Source organism: Zea mays, chromosome 4 (assembly GCF_902167145.1).
Source record: "Zea mays cultivar B73 chromosome 4, Zm-B73-REFERENCE-NAM-5.0, whole genome shotgun sequence".
Classification (NCBI taxonomy): Eukaryota; Viridiplantae; Streptophyta; class Magnoliopsida; order Poales; family Poaceae; genus Zea; species Zea mays.
Window position 1 is genome coordinate 55,437,593 of NC_050099.1, and position 10,901 is coordinate 55,448,493.

Sequence of the window (10,901 nt, forward strand, 5' to 3'; positions counted from 1 at the left end):
ACCGTAACCTCATCACCTGGGGTTTTTCACAAAATCCTCACACGAATTCATTTGCTGAATCCAAACCGTAACCTCATCACGTGTACGATGCGATGCTTGGCGACACAAGTACCAACCCGAAATCTTTGACTCACTTTCATATAGCAGACCGCGAAGTAAGCATGTTTGGGAGCCAGTTGAAATGGAGTGGCTCCGTCCAGGAAATTTTGGAAAGCTGGAGCATGATTTTCCTTTTTTATATCACTCTCGTATATGTAACCAATCCAAACAACAACAAATTAAGAATCCAAACAACAACAAATTAAGAGTGGACCGGCTCCGTTCCATCATACTTTCGAACAAACACTACCTTAGGTATTATTAACCATAACATGCTTTGCTTCTCCACCCCTTATAAATTTAAGACAGACTATTACAGTGACACAAAAGCGTCAACAGCTAATCTTGCTGCTAGGCTGTTACAGACTTCCTAGATGGTTGAAGCCTAGAAGCCAAGTGAGGAGCTCATTGAACACGTCCCTTGATTCTGAAAGATGTATTGTATGCATCATCCCAACATCCAACTCCATCAATTCCACCACTCTGAGTAACTGAGTTATTTCTTGGGGCAAAAGCCCTGAATCTGACGCTACAGCTGCATCAGAAGAACATTGAACATATCAAGATAATGGCCAAGAAAGGAGTGAAAAAAAACTAAACATTGACAAGAGCATGTTAGGGAAAAAACTCAAGGGTAAGCAAAACCTAAGCTCCATTCAGGCTATAAGCGTAGAGATTCCATTGATAGGGCAGGCCTTCACCAACATGTCTCATTGCTATCTGTGGCTGGCTGCCCTCCCCTGACGTCGCCACCAACCTGAAAAATCTGCAATGATACAAACCATGATCCAACGACAGGCTCACTTTCACATAGCATATCAAACAGCACGCACATGTTGCCAAATTCATTGCTAAGATATAGATTATTCAGAGCCACTACTACATAGTAAATGGACCACTTGCAACTGCTTGCAGGAGATCCATCACCCAGCACGGACACTTACGACTAAGACGGTGACACAAAAACGACGACATTGACTTCTGCTACGGTGGTGTCAACGCTAATCTTGCTGCTAAGCTATTACAGACTTCCTAGAAGCCAATTGAGGAGCTTATTCAGAATGTTCTGGAACTTGAAAGATGCACGCATCATCCCAACATGAAGCTCCACTCCACCATCTTGTTCACTTGCTGGGGGGACAGCCATTGACCTGACGCTGCAGCTGCATCACAAAACACATATATCAGTCCTTCTATGCATGGATAAGAAGAGAAAAATCCATCATCACAACATAAAGATATAATGGCGAAAGAAAGGAGTAACAAAGGACTAGACATTATATACAGAATCTTGATATAAGAACATGCAGATATGAAGAATGAGTGTCAAACATGTTTCCCCACTAGGATTTCTTGGAGTCGTAACTTCTGTTACGATAACTAGAGATGTAGTTCTTCGACTATCTTACATGTGCCACTCACTCCATTAACATAATTTTAAGTTCTTCATTGTTACCTCATCATATACATCCTATCCACTAGACCACCTAGGTATAACAAGCAAGATTCAGAATAAAAAGGTTTTTCTCTGAAAAAAAGGCTAGTCTAGTTCAATGTACAGAAAAAGGTATTTTCAGAAGATTTAATCGCATACCTGAAGCATGGTCTGAAACTTGTCACGCAGGTCATAGAAGTTAATCTTCACTGTCTCCAGTGTCTTGAGGCACCTGGCAAGGATATAGTTCAGTGATTTGTGCGGACAACATTCATTGGCAACTCATGAATGGAACACACAGCTGATAAGTGATAACTATGCAAAAAATGCTCATGGCAAAAAAAAAATGTTTTCACAGTAATAACAAGAGTAGTGATAACCTAAATATCAATAAGACAATGACAAAAAACAGCAGTACATGAACATATAAAAAGCTAGGTACTAACCCATCTTTGCTCTTCTGCTGACAGGATTCGCGGAACTGAATGCAAGTGTTCTTAACCTTCTGAGCACCAATACTGAAATGCACGAATATTCAAATCAAGGAGCTTAAAAAATAACTCAATAAAAGAAGAAAAAAGAACTACCAAAGTTTAGATGTCATAAGACTGTAGTACTGATCAAATACATATTAAACAATTTGACCATCCGTATCTGAGTTAACAAGCTAGCCAAGTACAAGCCTAGTAAATTTTTAGAACTCTAGCAAGCCCCACATCCAATACAGAAACTTTTGAATTTTACAAACTGATGAATCCATAACATTTTCATTTGACGCCCTTGATAAGTCTTAATTATTATATCCTTTTTTCATGGCACAATTATTCAAAATGCAATAGCACAGGTGCTTCATATCAACAAAAATCTTAAACACCTCTGCATCCATGATAAGGAAAAACTCTAATATGAAATGATTCATTTACAATTCATGCAACATAAAATGAAAGTCAAATCATCTTGAGGTAGGAAGGACATATCCTCCATTTCCCGTACTTTATTCCTAATCCATGACAATTACAGAGAGGCTGTTGTGTCTTGACCATGAATTCCATATTTAGTATACCATGAAACTAAAGCACAAAAAAATGGGAGGGATTCACTAGTGCCACTTGAGTTATTAGATTAGTGTGTGGGGAGCATGTTTTTCAGATTTATGTCAAAATAACAAGAAAATATATGACAAATCCCACCCAAAACAGATCTGAAACACAAATCAAAATGGAACAATGTGAGCCGATGCTCTTGGAGTTATTCGGTTGATGTGCTGAATGGAGCATGTCTGCCAGATCTACATCATGGAACATTATAACGACAAAATATATGGCAATCGCTTCCTTAAACGGATTCGAAACACAACTTAAAACATGGAAATTTGAAGTTTTCCTTTTCAAGTTGTGTCACTTGTGTGTGCACATGACAAGATGTGTTGGATCCACATCGCAGAACATGACAATTATGGAACCAATGGCAACAGTTCCCAAAACAGAATGTCAAAAACTGATATTTAACTGTTTCGGTCGGATCACCACACAGAATTAATTGTGGAAGCCAGATCAATCATTGCACGAATTTAAATCCCCCTCCTCAATTTTAATGGCACTGCATACCCCATTCCCGCGCTGAAATGGAAACACAACAAATACATTCCTACTAGCATTACACATGCATTCCAAGAACAGGGTATGAACAAGGTAATCACCTTGCACTGCTTCCTTTGAGCTGATGCACAAAGGCGTCAACCCTGTCAAAATCCACGTTGGGCTTCTCCCTGCAGAGTCACAGAAACACCAAACTGCACGAATCAGCCACCCCTCTACAACGCAAAGAACCGATCACAGAAACGGAACAACGAGTGAGGAACCACACGTACAGCAGTTTGGCCAGCTCTCCGATGATCCGCTCGCCGTCCTGGCAGAAGAGCGTGACGACCTCGGAGACGAAGTCAGGAGTACTGGCGTTCTGGAGCATCTGGAGCTGCTGGAACTGATCGTCAAGCAAACCCTAGCACCAAAACAAAGCACAATCCCGTCAGCCACAACCCGAATTCCGCGCCAGTGGCGCCGAAATACAAGAATCCAGAGGTCGTGCAGTGGAGGAAGAACCCTTACCGTGGCGTACATGTTGCTGACGAGGGCGGCGAGCTGGTTGGCGGCAGACATGGCGGCAGCTGTTGCGTCGAACACCGAGCAGGGGAGGAGAGGAGGAGCTCTGAGCTCGTCGTCGGGAATCCGAGAGCGGGGGCTTGGAATGGGAATAGAGTGAGTGACTAGTGAGGGATGATTGAGACCTATTTATAGTGGATTACAGGGGGAATGCGATTCCTGGCACAGCTCAGGGAGGCTGCACAGCCTGCACTGGAACCGCTGCATATTTGGCTTCTTCTTCCCTCTCTTAATTTTTCCAGTTGTTATTTTGGATGGTAATAGTTTCTACTACATTTGATTACTACAAACAAAAACTCTTAATTGTCACCTACCATCTACTTCTTTGGTTGGTGGCAATTTTCAATCTAGCCGTTGCATAAAGAAATGGTGATTATTCAAGCAAAAAAAGTATTTATCATTAGTTTGAAAATTATCTATTTTTCCTCTTGCTAACATGTGCTTGTATAGTTGTACTGTCTATTGTAAACATAAAATTATTAGAGGTAATTAGCTGGTCAAAATTTATTGTATCAACAAAGTCTCATAGCTAGTTTCATATGAAGTTACCAATATAAGGTACATTTAGGCCATGAATGTTGGGTGTTGAACAAATAAATAAATATATAAATAGTACACATGCAAGTAAAGATCTTATTTACCAATAATTTATATTCTATATAAATAATATACTTATATAAATTAACGATCAAGAGATATTAGATTTAGCTACAAGTTTATAAATTGTGATTATTGCAAATCTTGTTCAATTTATGGCTTAACACCGTTCTAACAATATCCAAACAAATTTTTCGTAGAAAACAAAATATTTATGCATCTAATGGATATAGTAACTTATAACAGCGACAAATTTATTGCGACGAATATACGACAAACTATGAATGATTAAAATCCGGTAACGCATAGCATGGTGAATATTCCATACATAAAGGAACTAAAAATAGATGATACTATCAGTTACATATGCATTTTGATAAAACTCTAGTGATGATTTTCTTAGACGTGGTAACATAGTTGTAATAACGCTAAGTGGACAATGCATTTCCAACTATTACTGTATACGACACACTATGAATAATAAAATGTGGTAACAAATGGTGTGAATAAGTATTTCATATGTTGAAGAACTAAAACGGAATAATACAAGCAGTTAAATAAGTTTGGGAGAACTTTAGAGATAATTTCTGGTGGTTATTTGCACCACACAGATAAGATACCAACAATTTATCTCAAGAAGAGATAATTAGAATACTATTGAGTTAATTATCATAATGGTGCAAACATTATTGAGTTGTGCAAAAAATTATTATCTATGACTATGAGTGACATGCCATGTATCATTGGAGCTAAAGAATACAAGAATGAATTTTCTATTGATAATACAAGTAAAGCAAGCACCATAGTCAATCATGTATATGACAACCTATGACAACATAAGCAAACTTTAGTTAAAGAAAATATAATATAACCATATATTTGATGAACAAATATAGTAGATTTATGGCCCATTGCACCTCACTAAAGTTCAAATGGGGACAATACAAACTCAAGGAAAATTATGACATGTGAAATATTTTTTTCTAACCAAATGGGCACATTTAATTTTTGTTAACATTTAGTCATTCTTTGGACAAATAATTCATGAAAACACAATATCTTCATGTAGCACTACTACATAACATAGCTTTAGTAACACCAACTTGTGTTACTATATTTCAATAAAGGTGTTACTAGCTGTACTAGTAACACATCTTGTTTGTGTTACTATATCCAATGTTACTAGTATCTAACCTATTGGAACACAAAATATATGTTCCTTTTTTATAAAAAAGTGTTACTACTCTGTAACACAATTACTTGTTTATTGGAACATTTATTAGTGTTACAATATTTCTCTAGCGTAACAATTTTTTTAGCTATAGTAACACTTTTTCATTACAATAGTAACACTTTGTGACAACATACATTGGAATTTTAGGTACATGTTGTTTGTAACACATGCTTTACCTATTGTAACACTTTCAAATTTCAAATGAAAACGCTATTTTTAAATTGCACATAGCACATAACATTGACATGAATTTATTAAGGGATCATGACACATTTGCACAACAACAAAAATCACAACTTCGAGTAATCACTTGCATTGATTGGAGGAAGGTAAAAACATAGTACTTGTTCACAAAATACAATTATATATTTACACAATGATATGATTCTAGGGAATAAATGTAGCAAGTGGTAGATAGTACAAGTCTGTAAAGGTGGAAATGAAATGTAACTACAAATAAGAAATATTCTTGGAATTCATGTTTCTTGGTCATGTCTCATGCGCATCCAAATCTACAAATTCATCCATTGATCATTTGAACCTGCAAAGAGAATGGTCATTGTATCGTTAATCATTTCAGCCTACTACCTAGAGAAAGCAATTTGTAACATTACGTATTTATAAAACTTGTTGTAGCATACACAAAGCCAAGGCCAAGCAATTGCTACTCCTTTTGCATGGGCATCACCAATTTTGTCGTAGCCAGGCATGGGCCTAACCAAAGGCTCATCTTGTAAAACAGGATGGTTGATTCGGACTTTGTAGAATTGTTTTCCTATCTCAACTCCACCAACACTTTCTTTTGGACTAGAGCTCAGAATGGTTGCATAGGCCACAATTGCCTTATTTGGACGGCTTGCTGTCTTAAGTATCACTGTGGTTCCATCCTACATTGAATTCACAGAGTCATCAACAAGCACTAGTTTATTGTATAGTAACAAGCATAATTTGTGTTAAAGTAATGCAACTATATCAATTGAGGTTATATTTGCTCACCTTAATTGGACGAGGTTGTGTAAATTTTGAATTATTTTGGCCCATAGCTTTATCCTGAGCAATTTTCTGTGCCATGATCCGGTTCTCTTTGAGTACTCCTTGTTGGTTCTTTGTCATTTGAAACAATGTATGAAATCATATACTAAATAATACCATTTTTTTGGCAAATGGTGCAAAAACATGAAGAAGGATAATTCTTGTGTACCTTTGTTTTTCTTCTTATTCTATGATCAATTGAATTTTGTGTGCATTCATCAACCTGATAGAATCTCAAATGGATGAAACTTTGCATGACTGATACATCACATGTTAATGATTTATCTAGAATGGTGTACCTCTTTTTGTCCAAAACCAATACTAGAGCATTGTGGCGAGAGTGGCTCTTCTGCTTGATGTGATAATTGCTTGCGATTTGCATCACCTTGACGCTAAATACAACAAAAAAATCATGCAAACTTAAAATAGTAAACCCAAATATCAACATATAATCTGCTATGAGTAGAATGTTGTGAAATGATAGGAACATCATGATAACCTTTTTGTTGGACATAATTGGATCAACATTGTCGCTGTATTCGGATACACATGTACGGATGTTCTGGTAAATAGAATAAAGGGTGTGTCATGAGGTTTTATATACATTAAGTAGAGAAAATGAGTAACAAGTATAGCAGGAATGATATTTACTAGTGCAACATTTTGTTGACAGATTGCATCTCCATGGTCTGGTTCAGTGCATCGAACTCTCTACATATTTCAAATAACATTAAGGTCAATAGAGACAATTCTGTGAAAACCTGATAACAACAAAACTACCTTTCTGTTGGAATGCACTACATGATTCTGAAGGTTAGCATGGCCAGTCTGAAAATCACCATGAGCAGTCAGTTCCTACAAGTGATATTGAATGTTAGTATATGTTCAGTACACAAAGTTAAGTGAAAGACGTGAGCACCTTTATCACTTCTTCATTCTCATTGTGTCTTTTCTTGTTTATGAGTTCATCAATAACTTTGTCTTGTTTTCTTGCATGCTCCTTGAGTTGTTGTATTTCCTCCAACAAATGTGTGTCTACGTCTGCTGATGATCCTTCTATTGTAGCTATATTTATGTCCTTAAATTGACGTGTTGTTCGGCCATAAACTTGTTTAGGAATTGGAAGCAAGCCCATGCCATGTACTTGTCCAGATTTCTCCTCTCCCAATACTTGATGTAGTGCATCACCTTCCCACGCAACCCTTCCCTCACAATTTTGTGCTAATTCTGGTTGCTTTTCTATAAGGTTTTCCAGCTGAACCTGTATGCATAAAAATCATACCTAATTATCTTGTTTGTAAAGTAAAATTCTTGATATTTTCATATATGATATATACATCTTTGTGTCTAAATAGCATATCACAGGATGATTTGCCTCCTTGACCCTTTTCTTGTGAGTTGCTAAGTAAACTTGTGCTCCATGTGGTTGTTTTTTTATGGGATCACCTTGTCTCTAGAAAAAAACAATACTAAAATGATAAGAAATTAATAGAAGATTTTATTTAGTAATAAAAAATACTCACCATGTCCTCGGACCAACGTGCAAAACTCTTTGTACCCCCTGAATGTGTTGTCTTCTTCATTTGACAACTTAGTTTGTTCTTCTCACTAAGAGCCTGTAGTACAGTAAATTAAGTGATATTGAGCTAGTATATAAACCAAAGAGAGTAGGCCCAATAATGATGCACTATTGTACTAACCTTTCCTTCAGATGACTTCCAATATTTTACTAAGGATTTCCACTGGTCTTCATCAATATCATCTGGACAAAGCTTGTATAAGTATGACCTTTTCTTCTTTGGACTAAATAACTTCTTTTTCAATATTGACTTGTATTTTCTCCAATCTCTCCCTATCGATTTCAGTATCCATTTCTCACATGATCGAGGATACAAGAACTTTGTCTAAAATAAGATAAACACCATTAATAAATCTATTACATGGCTACTATTGTACTTAACATTTCATACCAGCATACCTGAATACATTGAAGTATGGTTTCAGCACTATCCTTCTTTATCTTTCTCCAATCATTGACATCTATTGGGCAATAACCACCGTTCCGTGCTATAGTTCCTAAAAATTGGCCTAACAGACCACCTTCTTTTCCAATAGGTTGCCCAAGTTGGTTGCATTTCACTAATATACGTTTATCCTTAGGTAAATCCCAAACATGTGTCAAAACCGTTCCCTTTCGCTTGATTACATTATTGCCATCACCTATGAAAATAAAGTTCACATTAGTAATGCAGTTCACATATATTGGATTATTCCAAATACATTTGTACCTTGTGTTTGCTGGATGGTATTGTCATGGTGCTGATCAACCTCATTATAATATTGTTCTTTGATTTGGATTACATTTAGGCGCTGCTTTTCCTTTGTGCCCCTTTTCCCTATGAACAATTATGGGAGAAGTGAAAACATATACCAGAGTATAGAATATTTATAGTATACACCAATGCTAGGATAAGATGACATGCAAAATCACTGCTCATGGATCAGTTAAATTGACATACCTGCTATTGGATGACATATATTATGCAAAATTATTTTCATATGACATGACATGACATGGCATGACATTCAAATATGACAATTGTACGTTAGTTTTACCTGGATGCTCAAACATACACGAAAGAGCAACTTTTATTTTCATCATACTACTACCTTTATTTTTATTTTCTGCAGAATTGGTAGGTTCTTCATTGAATTTGGTAGGTGCTATGGTGGCCATTCTCTGCTTCGTCACAAACAAGCTAACCTTCCTTTTGCTCTCATTCTCTTCAAGCATTTGCATCACATCTGAATCCCATTGTATTGCAACCAAACCATCTCTTCTCTTGTAGTATACATAGTCAACTGATGTGTATCCATATTCCTCAATCAGTTCAATCAAGTTGAAGAAACATATCTCATCTTTGTCCATTTCCCTTTGCACCATTTTCTGTCCTGGAGGGTCCCCCTCAAATTGAAGTTTTAGGGTCCAAATATCCTCAGCCATGGTAGCACAAACTAATTAAAATTGAGCACCCATGAGAAAAGAATATGGTATGTTCAAAAAACAGCAAGAAAGGCTAAATTGCTAACTAATCTGCTGAACTTAATGTGCTATCATAATTGGATAGGTATGCTGAACTAAAACAACAAGAAATGCTAAAACTGAAAGAAAGGCTAAATTGGTGAGCAGAAGATGTGCCTTATCAAGTGAATGCACCACCTTAATATCAATAGATTTTCCTCTATTAACAAATGGTTTTTCTCTTTATTTGTTACAATTTAGAGATGCAAGTGCACCAGACAGAAAAATTATATAACAGGCATTCACTGAAGAAGACAGACACAAAGCCAGGCTGCCACATACGTGAAAATGGTAGAGTGAGTGAGAGAATAATTTGATAGCGACTTTCTGGTGTGGGCAGTTGAACTTTGCAAGTAAAAACAGTAGGGCAGTATTCATCTGATATACTACCTTGACATGAGAGGGCAAGGAGTCATAATGGTGATGATCGAGGAGGAGGGGCACCCTTTTAGTTTAGAAAATACTATGAGTTGTAGTAGTACCAAATTATACCGATGGCCGGCACAGGCCCTTGTAGATGGTGCTGTTCGGGAACAAGGCCTTGAATCCTATGGTAGCGAAGTCCAGTGGCCACTTTGAACCTGCAGGATGACACCAGATGGGGTGGATTGATCAGGAGTTGGAGGCGATTCATATCCATGGGAAGAGCAGAGTTTACTCACACTTGGGGACGAAGGTGAGGATGACCTTGGAGGGAGCTCGGGGATGGAGGCAAGATGGGAGTCGAATGAAGGGGTAAGAGGAGATGTAACTGCTTGCTCTGTTTTTTCGCTAACTGAACAGCTCGGGCCATTTTGGTGGGAAGCCATTGACTCAGTCAAACTACACCATACGGCCCCCATGATGTAGTCCCATCTAGCCGTCCTGACTCTATCGTGTTGTACCTCCCCAAAGGCAGCTAGGGTTTAGGAGAAGTCCATCCTCAATCCATCTACAGTGTCGTCCTCTCTTTCCCCCTCTCATCTTGTTTCTCTGATTCTCTGGTTACTAATCTTTGCGCTACACGACCTCATTGATCTCTCCAAAGGAGCTTTTATAGGTATCATTCAGTTTTATTAAGATATATATTTCTGAAGCACACAAATTCTGTTTAACTGCAATTTCAGTTAAGGTGCAGACCCTATCAAAAAGGATACTTGAGCACATCACTGAGTTTTGTTGTATATCATGCATCTTTGAGGGTTATAAAGGAGGAATTTGGGAGCACATTTATTACAAAAGTTGTGGAGAATTGCAAAACCTTTCCGGCCAGTACACATT

At 37.4% G+C, this 10,901-nt stretch overlaps 3 protein-coding genes across 3 annotated transcripts; all 3 read right to left on the minus strand.

Annotated features, from left to right (window-relative positions):
- Positions 1-934: 934 nt before the first annotated feature.
- Positions 935-3,786, minus strand: LOC542596 (his-containing phosphotransfer protein). The gene is given in 6 exon segments (NM_001112131.1): positions 935-1,262; positions 1,694-1,766; positions 1,981-2,052; positions 3,234-3,302; positions 3,405-3,535; positions 3,643-3,786. Coding segments are annotated over 6 exon segments (435 nt in total). The 5' UTR covers positions 3,694-3,786; the 3' UTR covers positions 935-1,223.
- Positions 3,787-5,813: 2,027 nt separating this feature from the next.
- On the minus strand, positions 5,814-7,972 carry LOC103653266 (uncharacterized). The gene is made up of 10 exons (XM_008680207.2): positions 7,920-7,972; positions 7,479-7,820; positions 7,340-7,414; positions 7,211-7,270; positions 7,059-7,121; positions 6,859-6,951; positions 6,729-6,782; positions 6,524-6,631; positions 6,169-6,414; positions 5,814-6,068 (listed from the first exon to the last, which is right to left on the minus strand). Exons 2-10 carry the CDS (start codon positions 7,692-7,694, stop codon positions 6,048-6,050), a joined length of 936 nt encoding a protein of 311 aa, XP_008678429.1. The 5' UTR covers positions 7,695-7,820; positions 7,920-7,972; the 3' UTR covers positions 5,814-6,047.
- Positions 7,973-8,023: 51 nt separating this feature from the next.
- On the minus strand, positions 8,024-10,628 carry LOC103655283 (uncharacterized). The gene is made up of 7 exons (XM_008682064.2): positions 10,304-10,628; positions 10,124-10,222; positions 9,230-9,574; positions 8,848-8,955; positions 8,538-8,779; positions 8,260-8,463; positions 8,024-8,175 (listed from the first exon to the last, which is right to left on the minus strand). The coding sequence occupies exons 3-7, from the start codon at positions 9,561-9,563 to the stop codon at positions 8,062-8,064; spliced, it is 1,002 nt and encodes a 333-aa protein (XP_008680286.2). The 5' UTR covers positions 9,564-9,574; positions 10,124-10,222; positions 10,304-10,628; the 3' UTR covers positions 8,024-8,061.
- Positions 10,629-10,901: the final 273 nt, after the last annotated feature.